The sequence below is a fragment of the Sinocyclocheilus rhinocerous genome, unplaced genomic scaffold, assembly GCF_001515625.1.
Source record: "Sinocyclocheilus rhinocerous isolate Xijiao unplaced genomic scaffold, SAMN03320098_v1.1 scaffold1965, whole genome shotgun sequence".
Classification (NCBI taxonomy): domain Eukaryota; kingdom Metazoa; phylum Chordata; class Actinopteri; order Cypriniformes; family Cyprinidae; genus Sinocyclocheilus; species Sinocyclocheilus rhinocerous.
Genome location: NW_015625577.1, coordinates 169,658 through 186,264, shown reverse-complemented (window position 1 = coordinate 186,264; position 16,607 = coordinate 169,658). Strand labels below are relative to the sequence as shown.

The 16,607-nt window shown below is 37.4% G+C and overlaps 1 protein-coding gene across 1 annotated transcript; it reads right to left on the bottom strand.

The window, feature by feature from the left end:
- Positions 1-1,165: 1,165 nt before the first annotated feature.
- Positions 1,166-4,107, bottom strand: LOC107752779 (E3 ubiquitin/ISG15 ligase TRIM25-like). Its single transcript, XM_016568850.1, has 2 exons — positions 4,047-4,107; positions 1,166-2,108 (listed from the first exon to the last, which is right to left on the bottom strand). Exon 2 carries the CDS (start codon positions 2,102-2,104, stop codon positions 1,619-1,621), a length of 486 nt encoding a protein of 161 aa, XP_016424336.1. The 5' UTR covers positions 2,105-2,108; positions 4,047-4,107; the 3' UTR covers positions 1,166-1,618.
- Positions 4,108-16,607: the final 12,500 nt, after the last annotated feature.

The following is a 16,607-nucleotide window of genomic DNA, read 5'->3' as shown; positions in this document are numbered from 1 at the left end:
GGGGGGGCGGGGGTTTGGGTCCCCCCACCTCAAATATGCTTGCGGGAGTGGGGGCCTGTGGTTTGGTCCACCCCCACGCCAAATATGCTTACGGGGGCAGGGCTTTTGGGGCCCCTCACCTGAAATATGCTTGCGGGGGCTGGTGGTTTGGGTCCCCCCACCTCAAATATGCTTGCGGGGGCTAAGGGTTTTGGGCCCCCCCACCTCAAATATTCTTACGGGGGCCGGGGGTTTGAGCCCCCCCACCTCAAATATGCTTATGGGGGCCGGGGTTTTGGGTCCCCCCACCTCAAATATGCTTGTGGGGGCCAGGGGTTTGAGTCCCACCACCTCAAATATGCTTACGGGGGATGTTGTTTGTCCGCATTACTGAAAACATTATGATCATAGTTTCTCTATCCTCTTTAAAAATCTCTCCAATCACATTCATAAACCCCTGTAGAACATACAGTGCTTTAAATAATACTGTGAAGTTCTGTATATACTGAATATTTTAGTTAAAAAAGGGAGGAGATTTTAACCGAATTAAAACATTTTACAAACATTGTGAAAAGCAGACTGCAACATTGAGGGATATTTTATTCAGGCTTTAAATTGTCACACATTCATTTAACATACTTTTGAATGTTTAAAAAACATCTAATGAAAATGCTAGACTTCAGTAGGGACACATAATCTGTCTCCATTTAACAAACAAAAACCTAAGACAAACCAAGCTAACAAACAGATGGGCAAATCTTTGCAAACAACAGGCCATTTAAACATTTTTAACTGCCAAACATTTTACTTCAGTAGATTATAATTTTTCAAAATAAAGTGTTTACGTAAATCACAGTAAAAGGATTTATGTTGGGACTCCATCAGCTCAAATAGGTTTACAAAGGTGGGGAGTCCCCCCACCTCAAATATGCTTGCGGGGGCCGGGCTTTTGGGGCCCCTCACCTCAAATATGCTTACGGGGGGCGGGGGTTTGGGTCCCCCCACCTCAAATATGCTTGCAGGTGCTGGTGTTTTGGGCCCCACCACCTCAAATATGCTTGGGGGGGCCGGGCTTTTGGGGCTCCTCATCTCAAATATGCTTACGGGGGTGGGGACTGGTGGTTTGGGTCTCCCCACCTCAAATATGCTTACGGGGTCTGGTGTTTTGGGCCCCACCACTGGTTTGGCTCCCCTCATCTCAAATATGCTTGCGGGGGCCGGTGGTTTGGTCCCCCCCACCCCAAATATGCTTGCGGGGGCCGTGGGTTTGGGCCCCCTCACCTCAAATATACTTGTAGGGGCTGAGGGATTGGGCCCCACCATCTCAAATATGTTTGCAGAGGCTGGGGGTTTGGGTCCCACTATCTCAAATATGCTTACAGGGACAGGGGCCGGTAGTTTGGTCTCCCCCACCCCAAATATGCTTACGGGGGCGGGGCCGTGTCCGGGGGTTTGGGTCCCCCCACCTCAAATATGCTTACGGGGGCTGGGAGTTTGGGCTGCCCCACCTCAAATATGATTGCGGGGGCCGGGGGTTTGGGCCCCCGTTCTGCTGCATTTGATACAGTGTCATGATTTTTGTGTTCATCCACCAAACACAGCATACAGATACAGCGCTGGTCAGTACAGCAGTACATTTTCAGTACATTTTGTTATGTCGAGGGCAGATCATCTCCTGCAGGCGTCTATTGGCATCAATCAGATTATGTTTTTTACCTCTGAAGAGATTCTCATGCTGTTCAAGATGATTTTGACAGTAAGAGCTTCGACACTCCAGACATGATTTCCCTGCTCTCTGTTTCATTTCAGTGCAGGAGTCGCACTGAACATCTTCAGATCCAGCGTGATGAACTGCAGAACCAGCAGCTTGGAGTCTCGTCTTCTTCAGTTCCTCCACCATTTCAGCAAACACCACATTTTTGCCTAAAACTGGTCTTGTTGTGAAAATTTGTTTGCATAAAGGGCATCTGTAGATTCCCTTCTGATCGTCCTGATTCCAGTAGTTTGTAATGCAGATCATACAGTAACTGTGTCCACAGGGAATCGTCACTGGATCCTTCAGCAGATCCAGACACACTGAACAGCTGAACTGGTCCAGATCCACTGAAATATTGGCTTCTGCCATTTCACTGTATGAGCACACAGACAGAGAGAGAACACAACAGTTTATTAGTTTATAAATGCACTATTCGTGTTCCTTTGGTTTAGTCATTGGGTGGGATTATAGTGGGTCTCACATGTCTGACCAATTGTTATTTTGACTTGATTGAAATGAGCAAGTGGCGTGTATTTATTCAATTCATGCTTTCAGTTGTAGTACATTCATTTGGTTTGGTATGTAACATACAGGTTGATTTCGCTCTTAAATCAGCAAATTAGCCCCTTCAATCAAGATGAATGTGAAAAGGAATGTGATAATTATTTTGTTTATGACCATTTTAATTAATACCCAGCTAACAATTTTTGGTTCCCAGAACATTCTCGGAACGTTTAGTTTTTGGTTCCCAGAACAAATTGTTATTTTGACTTGATTGAAATGAGCAAGTGGCGTGTATTTATTCAATTCATGCTTTCAGTTGTAGTACATTCATTTGCTTTGGTATGTAACATACAGGTTGATTTCGCTCTTTAATCAGCAAATTAGCCCCTTCAATCAAGATGAATGTGAAAAGAAATGTGATAATTATTCATCATCCAGCACACTCGTGACCCAGTATAGTATAAGCGGCTTGGAAATTATCTGTATGGAAGCCTAATCAGTATTATAAAAACCACATCTTGTTTTTATTTATTGTTTAAGCAATAAAAATATTCTGAGCACATCAGCCATCATATGTAAGATTAAATAAGATTAAATCTGTCCATTAATATGCACGGAGTACCCAGATTTTACATTTCTTCAGCACCAAATAAAAATGACTTCAGCACAATGTATGGTTCATAAAATATGACATCTATTCACAGATATATATATATAAAAAAAGAATAAAAAATTACTTGACTTAAAGTAGGAGATCAGTACATTCATTTCTTACCACTGAAGTGTTTGCTTAACATCATGTTCTCTTCAGTTAGGCATTTTAAATCCCTCCAAACTGCTTGTAACACTCCAAAGAGAAAGGAAAACTTGAAATTGCATCATATGACCCCTTTAACATCTGCAACGTTTTCATTGGAAAGATAGTTTTACAGGGTTATAAAAATAACCTGAGAATAACCATTAGGGAACGTTCTGTATTATTTTTAGGTTATTTAAAAATAACCACCCTGCAACGTTCTGGGAACGTTATTTTATGGTTGCAAAAAATAACCTAAAAATAACCATTAGGGAACGCTCTCTATAAGTTCTTTTTAGGTTATTTAAAAATAACCACAATGCAACGTTCTGGGAACTTTATTTTATGGTTACAAAAAATATAACCTAAAAAGAACGTTCCCCTATAAGCATTTGGCATTTAGCATTATTCCCAAAACATAACCAAACGGGAACCAAAAACGAATGTTAGGGGAGCGTTCTGTGCCTACATGGCTGCTTTAGTTTTAGTTCTACTTACTAAAGTTCTATAAAAACTACTGATGGATATTTCATAAAAGTTCAGCTGTTATGCATCAATATCCAGTAATGATATCCAGTATTCTTTTTAGCATAACGTATATTGTTTAAAATACTTAAAACTGCCGCGTTGTGATGAGAGGCTGATAAATATGATCCCAACGTCCTGTAAATCTAAGAAAAATCGACGATCTCTTTGGAAAAAAAAAAGGTCTGAGCAGAAATGCAGCTGGTTTAAAATTGTGACGTAAAAATAATATGCATTAGTCTACAACGTAATGCTAAAGACAAATTGTCGAACGAAACATTTATTGAGTACTTACATTATATATTATAAGAGATACAACCCATTTTATGCTCCGTTTAGGTGGATTCAGCAAAACCGAAACTACAACAAACATCGAGACTCTAAAAGTCATAAAAAGCTAAAGCTCGAATAAATTCTCAAAAAAGAGCTAAATACACTCACAAAATCACAGCTGTGAACAAGTGACTCGTCAGACTCTGAACGCACCTGTATTTGGAGAGATTTACCAGCGCGCTCTGCGTCTTAGTTTTCTGCTTGCATGGCCGATGTTGTGTATTATGCAGTTTCTGAAATATTTGGTTCCAATGGGTGAATATTCATGAGTTTCTATATTGTGGGCATGTCCTTGAGACAACGCGCAAACGAATGGAACAGAAAATATTAATGCACGCTCAGTCGCAACTTGTTTAATGGATCGTTTCGGAAAGGTAATGTTTCAGTGTTAATTATAAACTGCAACTGTTCACATTTTTAAAACAGTTCATATTTATGTAATATGATAAATCGGCTGAGCTGTTTTGCCTGGTTGATTACAGTCATTCAAGGTAACATAAGGATACAGCAGAGTAAATATGCTAATCTAGGCTAATACAATTTAATTTAAATCTTTGATGTGTTTAGCCTTTTTGAAACTTGTGAGGCTTTAAAATTCATTACCTACATTTGATACTTGTCATTCAATACTGCAGAGTGTCGACAACAATGACTGAAATAAACCCCCACAAAAATGCATCTGTGGCCTATTAAAATGTATGTAAGCTGTCTGATTATTCTGTCATCCTTAATTTCTTCCTCATTTTGTAGCTAGCCGCATCAGTAAGGCTCAAGTATTTATCAACACCAAACAATATGTTTTCCTTTTTGTCTCATACTGGATATTATGTAGCAATATCATTAAAATCATAATAATAAATGCACAATTGCTACATCAGCTACATGCTGAAGAAAAATATTGTTAATTTTGTAGTCATTATCATAAACATTGCTTATAATTCTTTCAGTGGTTAACTAACTCATTAAGACCCACCTACTGGCATAACAATGTAATCTGCAATGAAAGAAGCCCAGGCATGATATTGTTATTGTTTTTTTTTGTTTTTTTTTTGCATATGAAACATTATGCAGCGACACATCGTCATCGCATCTCGTGCGCCGCTGATAAGGCTGCATCCTTAACGCACACTTAAAATTCGAATGCAATGTTTTTGCATTCAAATGTGGATTTTTATTTAAAATTCGACGAATATTCGAAATTCGATTTTTTTTTTTTGACATCCCTAATTTGCACTCTTGAAAACTGTTCACAAAAGACTAAATTTCAGTCTGGCAGTATGGTAATTATTGTTAATGTTTGAATTGTATTCATTTTTTCCCCCAAAGCACCTAAAAGCCATTTCACACTTGCCATACTCCAACAGGGTGAATGAACTGATCAAACAAAACAAAATAAGCATTTTTTTAAAAATAGTTTTTGTGGCAGTGTGAAATGACCATAATGCTGTATGTTAGGTGTGAGATTCATTAAACTTGGTTTGCTATAATACATCTATTCATAAGTGCACCAGTGTGAATCATAATTCCCCCCACATTTGCTGTATATCCATAAAGTGATATCTTTGTCATAGTACTCTTTCAGTGGTTAACTAACTCATTAAGACCCACCTACTGGCATAACAATGTAATCTGCAATGAAAGAAGCCCAGGCATGATATTGTTATTGTTTTGTTTTTGTTTTTTTTTGCATATGATTTCCAATTAATTATTGGAAGTGGGTTGGTTAAGGGCCTGATTAGCTGATGTACAGTATTACAATGCTTGATTCTGGTTCAATAGTGGAGCATGTGATTAGTTGAGAAATTGTGCACAGTTAATGATGGATCTTAAATATTTAAATACAGTGTGTTGAATGCCTACTAAGACTTGCATATTTGTGCATAGTGATATTTTGACCCTGGATGCTTACAGAAGGATAATCTTTCATTTATGTGCCAGAAACATCATGGACATTCATAATTTTTGTTGGTTCATGCTGAACTGGTGTTGATAAATGTACTATTTATATTAATAAGTCAATTTATATCTTGATATTAGATATAATGAAAACTTGAATATTGGAAGAATAGGGAATGTATCTTATTTAAGAATATAATGTTAATTGCTTCAATAGTATTACCCAATTTATATCGTCACTGTTTTTAAGTTACATTGTCTGGAGAGTTTTACAGTTTTTCAGTGTCCAAATTTTGTTTGTATTCTATTATGAAGGGGCAAATTATAAGAAAACATTTACATGTGTGGAGATTTAATTTATTTACATAAAGTTGGAGTAAACGGCAATATATTCTATGAAATGTTTAAGTTTATTTAATTGAATATTTAAATGTTTTAAAATATATTTACATGTACAGAAATGTAATATATTAACAAATATTAGAAATTAATATATGGACATATATTGCAAATTAATATATTTACATAGTCTCATATCTAAATGTATTTACATATAAAGGAAATAAATATATGTAAATATTTCCGATAAAAAATATAATTTACATATATTTAATATATGATACATATTAAAAAGTGGCCAAAATCAAATAGTTAAATATATTTTAATATATATATTTCAAAATATATTTACATATATTGTATAAAATATATTTTATTCTATTTGAATTTAAGATATTTAAATATATGGAAATCTATTTATTATTAAAATATTTCAATCTGTGTGACTTCTGTATGGGGTTCATCAGCTGGAAAAAATCGTTCTGAAAGTGATTCCAATGATATTGTTGGAATGTCTGGAATGTCTATTCTCTTGGATGATAATGATGCCAGAAGAGGACACTACCTGGAATATGCCCAAAACCTGCTGGAACACGTTGTGGATACCTTTTCTGCACTCCCAACATACAACATCCACTCCGTCAAACACATTGCTGATGATGTTTTTAACTTTAAGTGCTCCTTGAATGAGTTATCCTGCTTTCCATTAGAGAACAACCTCCAGTCCATAAAAAAATTGGATTGCAAAAATCCAGTCGCTCAGGTCACTGAAAGATTGGCAGAAAAGGCAAACACACAGGAACACACAAAGCAATGGAGGCGCAAGCCGTACTCCATATCGGCCAAGGCACCAAATCAACGCTTCATGTTAGAGACAGAGCAATTTGTGTTTGTGAGGGAAAAGTGGCAAAATGGAATGTTGGTTGTGGATGTTATCAATCCAAAGTTCACGAGGCAGCCATTTGATCTACCTTGTGAGTCAAAGCTGATTAACATCGTATATGTGGATGACCGTGACCTTAGCAGAGCGAAGAGGAAGCTTTTGGAGGCAAAGGATCTGCATAGGAAGGCTGTGTGTTTACCACATGCACAGGGATTTGCACATGTTTGCCCGATGCATCTAAAAAAATCTAGTTTGTCATTCTTGTATTTGATTAGTGGACTGGCATTGGTTTTTCAGAGAGTGAAGATCATATAACAAATTAATAATTTGTCCCATCCACAGGCCATTATGTCTCAAGGACTGAGGCGTGCACCAAAACCAAAAAGTTATGAAGACTATGTCCAAGGTACTATTTTCACCTTTCGATTACCACTTTGTTGATGCATGTCCAAATCTCAGAAGTGATTTGATAATACCATGGCCATATTTATACCATTTGATAATACCATGGCCGATTTATTTTAGACATGAGCTCATTGGAGTTCTTGCTGCTATCACCACCACCAAATAAGCACAAGGGTAGTTGTGCCGTTAATTGTTGTTGTTGTTGTAAAACTAGTTAACAGAAGATTGAACATCTTTGAAATTGACATTTCTAACTAGGCTATTGTAATCCCCTCATTTGTTATATTAAAATTGATAGGATGGCATGGTAACATATTCAATGAGCAGTAACAGTCCAGGTTCTGTGCTGTTTGCCAGTCAGACTGCTGTGGCTCTTCCATTGAATGCTTGTGCATAGAATAGTATTGGTTTATGAAATATTACCTTTTGGATAAAACCATAATTTTTTACATCACATTTACATTATTTCAAGCTTTTAATATATTCCTTTCATGTTACAGTTTGTACTTTCCCTGTGCCACCCAACAAATATGGTACAGCCTCCAAAGCTGCACTGCCTCAGGTAAACGCAACATCATAGTAAAATAGTTATTTTAGTCATGTCCACATTTGTTCTTTTTAATGAGCCTGTTTTTCAGAATTGATTATGTATCTTTCGAAATTAATACCAATCACTGATGCCAATAATATTCTTGAAATATCAGTGGGAATAAGTGGGTGAAGAGGCTCCATTCAAAAATGGATGAGTTCATTAACCTCCTTTGTAAACTAACTGGTTATGGATGCTGGCTTTTTGATTGTTATTTTATTTATTTATTTTCCCTTAAGTAAAGCTGGTGGAGCATTGCTGGTTCAATCACTTGCCTTCTAATGGCAAAAAATGTCTGTCCTTGAGCAAGACAGACCTAAAGCTTAATTGCTCTTATTGTAGTCTCCTTGCATGGCTGCCGTTGATGCGAGTGAAAAAACTTTTCTGAGGACCTTTTTGCAACACCACCTACCTCTAAGCCTTGTAAGTAGACTTGTTGCAAATACAAATACATAATGGTTTCACATTTTCATGACTAGTAAATTGAATTAAACATTAAACCTGCTTGCATATTATTCAAAGCGTGACCTTGTGTACATAGTGTATTAGTAAAAACATCAATTTATTGAAATATTTCATTAGGTACTCGGATGAGTCCATTGGATGACCCACAAATGTCTACACCACCAAGTAGGACCTAATGCAATACGCTTCCGGAAGTTACTGATCATGATGTATTTAAAATCCTAATATGCCTTCATCAGGGAAAAAGCAGACATTCAGGAGTTGTTATTTAAAATTACCAACACGCACCTCAACCCCAGATAGGTAATGGCCAACCAAAACAGATAATTCAGGACACAGCATACCAGAGATTTCGTTTGGTGGTGAAATAGTCCACTAGTAATATTTTCTAATGTCATTACAACTGCCAGGACTCAGCGCCAGTCATCCCGGACTCCCAGGATCCCTCAAGACAGAAATCCCCAAGGTTATGTTATGCCCGTTAAGTTCAGCCAAGGAGTATCGCTCAAACTAACAGAATCAACATGATTTTGTTTGTGTTTATAGTAACTAAGAAACGTGGCAGACACTTCTGATGGATGCAATATCCAGTACTTTGTCAACATGTACTATGTGGAAATAGATGAAAATTTAGGGGGCAGCGAAACTACTGTCCCCCAATTTGTTAGTAGAATCCTGTTTTTATTTTTTTATTGCATATCTATTACATGTGTTTGCTTAATTCCTCTTTTTAGAGAAGCAAGACAAGTTTCCAATGTCAGACAAAAGTAAGTATCAATGGATTATTAAAATATTTTTGGATTTTCCTGAATCATGACTGTGGGTTATCTTTCAGGGGACAGGGGTACAATATATAGCGCCGGTCCTGCTGAAGGGGCACAAATAAGAACTGAGGCCCTCTTTTGTCCCCTTGTGGCACCAGGATTGTAGTCTACTCTTGGGCTATGGTTAGATGTCTGTTAAATTTTCACTGACAGCCTAAATTCAGTCTTGTTTTAGCCTAGACGCAAATTCACTGTCTGTTAGACCTATATATGTACTCGTTCAATAGCAGGCTCATTGATGACTAGTCTATTCCTGCATTATACTTCAGTTTTAAGGGTAAAAGAGTGCGAGGTAAGATATATGATATATAGTATAAAAATGTAACATCTGACAACTGTTTATGATGGAAAAGTTGAACAACTGACAGCAATCAAGTGATACAAACTACTCTACTTTTTTTTTTGACATTTTTACATTCTCTGCTGGTTTCCATATGGAAATGTTAGGGGGAATGTTAGTGTTTGCTGGGTTGTAGTAGCTATACTACAAAATGTAAATGTAAAAAAAAATAATAATAATTTAAATAATAAATAAATAAATGTTTTAGTTATCATATTTTCTAATGTTTATTTTATTTTTGCAATATATTTTTGTAAAGTCATAAGTTATAATATAATGCTGTTTATTTATTTATTTGCATTGGTTAAAGTTTACTATTTTTCATAATGTGTTTAATCCACTGTGTTCTGTTTCATTTTCAGAAACAGAGCCTCCTTTGTCTGTCGTTCTTCACATATAATAATAATAATAATTCATAGATTATTATTCATAGAGATTTCAGTGATATGTTGTTCACTGGACTAGAAAATGTCCCCAATTTCCATTACAGAAATCTAGGCTCTACTTAGGCAAACAGCAATCTGATCTTGTCCTATAGTTTAGCTATTTAGTGTTGAGCTACAGTATATTGTTCCATGCACCACCTGGTGTATATTGTGTGAAGCACAACATATTTATTACAATTCTGAGAACCACAATCCTGGCACCACAAGGGGGCAAAAGAGGGCCTCAGTTCTTATTTGTGCCCCTTCAGCAGGGCCAGCGCTATATATTGTACCCCTGTCCCCTGAAAGATATTAACTGGAACACGATTTTCAGCCAGATTCTAGTGACAAGCAATTCTTCACAACAGATGTGACATGGCTACGAGACACAACAAAATCAATCAAAAATCACAGCCAATTAAAAGAGTGTGTGGGTGGGCTCTCTCACTGCAAGCACATTGCACTTACAATGACATGGATTAATTAATGGATTAATCAATTAAATTATTTTCAATATCTGTGGTAGACTATCCATTGTTGCTTTCAGTATGGCTATAAAGGTGATGCATAATGATATTCAAACTCACTCAACACATTTAACATTAAATAAAGCAGGTAATTATTACCTGAAATTATCATAATCAAATTGAAATTGTAAAGAGAGTTTAATAGGAATATTAAAAATGCAAAAGAAAAAAAAGGTGCATTTTATTTTTAAGTTTAAGTTTATTTTTTAAGTTCTTGTAATTTTAGATGTGGAGTTTCATGGTTACATTCACAGGTATAATTTAAATGCATTTATTAGCAATGCTAGAGAAAAATCTTTTATGACATTGATCAAATTGTTATCAAATTATCTATAAATTTATTAATAAACTTTTTTTCTATACTGGGATACATTGAGGTTTAGACAGCAAGAGTAAGAAAAGACCTTTGAAGATGAAAAGTGTAAGTAAAAATTCTGTGAAAAGGGTATAAAAACATTTCCAAGAACATCAGTGCTCCTTTAGAGCTTCTAATCCCAGTTACATCAGTCTCTTCTCCAACCAAAGTCGTTGCTGTGGCCGCGATTGTCTCTTCTTCCACTGCAGTCGTGGCTACAGTCATGCCTCCCTCATCTATGACTGCAGTCGCTGCTACAGTCGTTGCTGTGGCCGCGATTGTCTCTTCTTCCACCGCAGTCTTGGCTACAGTCATGCCTCCCTCATCTATGACTGCAGTCGCTGCTACAGTCGTTGCTGTGGCCGCGATTGTCTCTTCTTCCACTGCAGTCGTGGCTACAGTCATGTCTTCCTCATCTATGACTGCAGTCGCTGCTTCAGTCGTTGCTGTGGTCGCGGTTGTCTCTTCTTCCACTGCAGTCGTGGCTACAGTCATGCCTCCCTCATCTTTGACTGCAGTCGCTGCTACAGTCATTGCTGCGGTCGCGGTTGTCTCTTCTCCAACCGCAGTCGTTGCTACAGGCACGTGCCTCTCTTCTTTGACAGCAGTTGTGGCTGATGGTTCTTCAGGCGCACCTCCGACCATAGTTGTGCCACCACCGAACAAATTTATGATACCTTGGAACAGAGTTGCAAAACCTTTGAATATAGTCATGAACAGATCTGTGAACCATCCGAATGCAGTTGCGCCACCACCGACCAGAGTTTTGTCACCTCTGACCAGAGTTTCGTCGCCTCCGACTGAAGTTTCGCCAACTCTGGCCACATATTCGTTATCTCTGGCCACAGATTCATCATCTTCAAACATATTGCAACCTCTGTCTGCAGTTAAAGCAGTCTCTCCTCCATTCACAGTCATGTCTGACAATTGTCCGATCGAGGTCATGGATGCTGATTTTAATCCTTTAAGTGCATCAGGTTCCGTTTTTTTAGGCACTGGAAACTGTGCAGCAATATCTCCTGTAACTGGTTCATAATGAATTGGCTTACCATTATTGTCAAGGATAGCCACAACATAATCATATCTATGTACAACTTTTGGAAAGTTATTTTCTAATTTGACATCATAAATTTCCATTTTGTTCTGGCTTCTGTATAAATTTGTCTTACCAATAGCTTTAATTTCAAAATTGGGGTCACGTTTGAATATTTTACTGATATCACTGAAATCTTGTCTTATCATGAAGGACTGTGTCTTTGGTTAATGAAAAGTTTCACTCATCCTTGCACACTTCTTTCTGTAATTCATTGAATTATTCCACTTCTCCTTCCAATAATTTGTGTCACATGGAGATTTAGGACTGTCTATTAAATGCTTAATGTCAAAATCACGAACTCTGGGAGCACGTCTGTATCTATTGTAGTTGAGTATTGAGTATTGATGGAATTTATATTCATATTTGAATAGAATCCTCCAGGAAAATGTTGACTTTCTTTGTCTTGTTGAAACACCATGAAACTGCAGGGTTTTTCCACCTAAAAAGAAAAAGTAAGATTTTCAACCATGGTCAAATCATGTAAAAGATCCCCACCCTTGATCATTTTGTTGATGTGATGAAATTGCTTAATTTGCACTGTGGGTGTTCTGTATGCAAGCAATATCTTGATCTTGATGCTAATTGCAACTTGTAGCCAGTGCAGAGAGATAAACATGTGCTTATTGAAGACCAGTCATACTGCTGCATTCTGGATCATTTGTAAAAGTTTGATTGCACATGATGGAATTATGGACTTATTTTATCGTTCTGTTTACTATTTCAATTTGACACATCCAATGTGAGTGAAAGGCCTGCACTCAAGTTATATAAAAAAATGTCTTTGATCTTTCAAGCTCTATCATTGCAGTCAGCGGGTGTTGCATTGCAAACTTTTACATCTAACAGTTGGGGGGGACAATAAACATAACATTTCTCAAGAGCAATTTTTGAAGGGGACACAAATAATACAGCTAAAATTGTACTTGTAAGGACATGTATGCACAGAGGAATGCCTTACTACTATTAGTGTAGTGGGGAGACTGTGCCAAATTAGATAACATCAAGCTTTTGTGGTCACGCTGCGACAGCGCTCATGTCCGTTGTAGACGTTACTACAGTGTTGCCAAGTCCGCAGTTTTCCAGTGGAATTGGGCTACTTTATCACTGTTGCTTTATCACACAACCATTACTTTATGGTTGTTTTTCATGTCCGCGGGTTGAAGCGACCCCATTAACGTGTATTTTAGCCCCCAGAACACGATTTTTACAGGGGGACCCCCTCGAAACGCGGTTAGTTTGGGCTACTTTTGAGTAGCAATTGGGTGGGTTTTGTTGTGAAAACCTGGCAACCCTTTCCGTCAAGCAAGTAATGTTATTATTGCTAACATAGCGGCTCATTGAAAAATACATTGGCATCATCTGTATTTAAAGAGAAAATAATCACTTCATCCGATGTTTAAGTGAATAAAATAGCCTTGACAGCCTTACTTACTGGAGTTCCACAACTATTGGCTTTTTTCTCTCTCACCGGACTTGTGTGTGTGTAGGTGATGTAAAAGAGAATAGCAGGCATTTGGATCAAAGCACTGTGAGGCAAGGGAGGGGGAGACTCAAAATGTTTCTAAACTTAAAACGCATTTTTGCCCCATTTGTGTTGTTTTACTACCTACACAATTATTTAAAGTATAAAACATTGTTATTTACAATACACAGTGTGGTTTTTAATCATATTTTGAGGGGGGACAACCCTCAGATTAAAAGACATCCGCAACTCTGTTTTAAGCATAAAGACGTTTTTAACGCTCATAACTTTTGAAGTGAAAAGACGCAGACAATGGACAAGAATGAACGTAAGAAAGAAGGCTGTTAAGGGACATATGAGCTGCGGGATGTTCTGCACCTCTAGGTTCTAAAGCATTTGGCTACTTGTTTGCTGGTGGAGCGTGATACTGCCACCATCCAGTCAAGATTATGATGGTCCCTAACCCTGAAGTGGGTCTCTCTGGTCTCGACCTAGGTCTTTCTTGACTTGCTAATTCTTTGATTTAATTGTTTGACTTTCACAGCATGGGTGGGCAACCATTTGATGCAGTGGGGATTAACATTCCCATAGCATCAACACTATGACACAGCGTCAAATTGCCTCGAAAGGGAACGTCTGAGGGTTATGTATGTAACCTGGTTTCCTGAGAAGGCAATGAGAGGCTGTGTCGTGTTGCCATACTTTGGACATGCCTGTGCAATTTATATCTTATTTTTGTTGCCAGTATTTTACTGCTGATTTAGCGAAAATGCATTATGCATATACAAGAATACAATCATAAAAATATACAATATGGCTCTTTTAATGGTCTTTATCAGTAATAGTGTATGTGTGACTGTTATACCCTAAAAGTAACACAAACAAAATGTTTTACATTGCACCCTAAAATATATACAAAACAGCATTTTCTTTTTAAATATATGCTTTCCCGGTCCCATTCCCCCCCGCCACAGATGCCGCAAATGGAACCGAAAGTTCTGCATTACATCCTGAAGCTCAACATACAATCATTCTCATTAAAGGGGTCATGAACTGAAAAAAACAAAATTCCATTGATCTTTTGAAATATAAGAGATCATTGTACTATACTATAAAAACATCCTGCAAGTTTCTGAACTCAAAACATTCGTCTAAAATCAGCTTATATTGAAGCCAATCTGCCAAACCACAGGTTGTGGAATGTGCCACTTTATGATGTAATAGTGTGGCTAAACCCCGCCTCCGCAGAAGAAGATCAATGCCTGCTTCTACTGCACTGCCTGTTTAGCTCCGCCCACTGATTCGCGCACGTAGTGTAAATAAAGAGAGAGACGAATGCAGGTCTACACAGAACTCAAACGATAAAGATGCTTCGAAGACTACAAGACGCTGTTCAGTGCCAAATTGTGGGAAAACACAGTCTTTGCATCGCCTTCCTTCTGATCCCAACATTAGGAAAGAGTGGATGAACTTTATTTTTAATGAAGTTCAATATCAGTAAGAACTTGGTCCTTTGTTCACTTCATTTTACCGCGGATTCGTTTACAAACAAAGCACAATTCGATGCAGGATTTTCAGAAAGATTGAAACTAAAAGACGATGCTGTGCAAAAATATATTGGATAATTAAATAACCACACAAGTGTGAGTAACTGTTTTTATTACGTTGTCACTATTGCTCTGTCTGTTATTACAGATCGTTTGATATGTACTGAGTAGTTATGCGTTTTTAACCTAAATCACAGCAGTGTCCATTTATGAAGGCTGTAGGCTGTCAAACATATACAACTGTTATCTAATCATAGCAGTGGGCATTTACTTCCGAGTCTACAATCCGCCACACCTATTCAAACAGAGCGTTCAGATGACGGGGTCAAAACAGGACAGAAAATAGCCTATTCTGAATTATTATGTTTTTCGATGTAAAAATCTTGATAACATTATTGGACCTCAGAGAACAGTACAAAATAATTTTAAAAAGGCAGTTCATGACCCCTTTAAAAGTAGTGTGACTAAATTATATTACCATTGCTTTATCTCATATTGCGGAAATAGCTGATAATAAATAAAATGCAGCGCATATCTGTTCAGTTTCGGTTTTGAGAGTATTTAGTTTTTGGCAGATACTACAAAAGGTTAAAAAATTAATCCATAACATTTCATGTTTTTCTTTTATTAAAATTTGATTTGCCATCAAGTGCATGCGTGACAGAACTGGTATATTCTGAATCAGCAATTTCTCCTAATTTGATGTATCATTTTTAATTTGATATATAACACATCAACAATTATCCACATTTCATCAACATATAAAAATATATATACCACGTATGTCCTGACAGGAAGGGTTGTAACACTATTTTCCATATGGGAAAAAAATAATAATAACATTAATTAGTAAATCTTAAAATCTCACCTTCAGTGACAGACTCTCCAGATGCCATTTTTCAGGATTCAGTCGCACATTTTCACTTACTGACAGGTTCACACAAGGCAACTTGGTCTGCAGTTGCAACGCTGCACAAGGTTTCCTTGATCCCAGGTGTGTATTCTGATTCAGAAATGGAAAAGGACAATTGAGAGAAATCCCCTCAGATAGAGGACAGAATGCCAAAAATAAGTAAAGGTGTAGGACTGTTGTTGTCATGTTGGCTGCCAATTGATCAGCTATGTGAAAAATTCATACAAAGACCAATATAAAGGACATCTGGTCAATAAATAACCATGCAGATCATGTTAGATATGTTTGTAAAGGTCATGGAGGCCAGATAAAGGTGTGTCAGTAGTATTGCTGTTTTCCGTAAGGGGTTTGCACGCTAAACTTAAATCCAGAAGGCCATTGATTGGCTGAGCAAGGAGCATATTGATTTGGCCCTGTGCAGGAGATCCACTTACCGTAAAAGACAAGGAGCACTTTAGCCTTAAACACAAGAGCATTGGTCAAATAAATTTTTCTTCCATTATGAGTAATAGGGGTTTGTTATCCTTGTTAAAAGGCTTTAAGGATAAGCAGGGTTGTTATGTTTTTTAGCCCTCATATTATGTTCAGTTTTGGAGTTGTCGGAAACCATTTATTTATTTACTTACTTGATATTTTGTAACTTTTCCC

Excerpts from the sequence above, each read along its gene's own strand:
- LOC107752779 (XM_016568850.1), bottom strand. The coding sequence starts at position 2,104 with ATGGCAGAAGCCAATATTTCAGTGGATCTGGACCAGTTCAGCTGTTCA.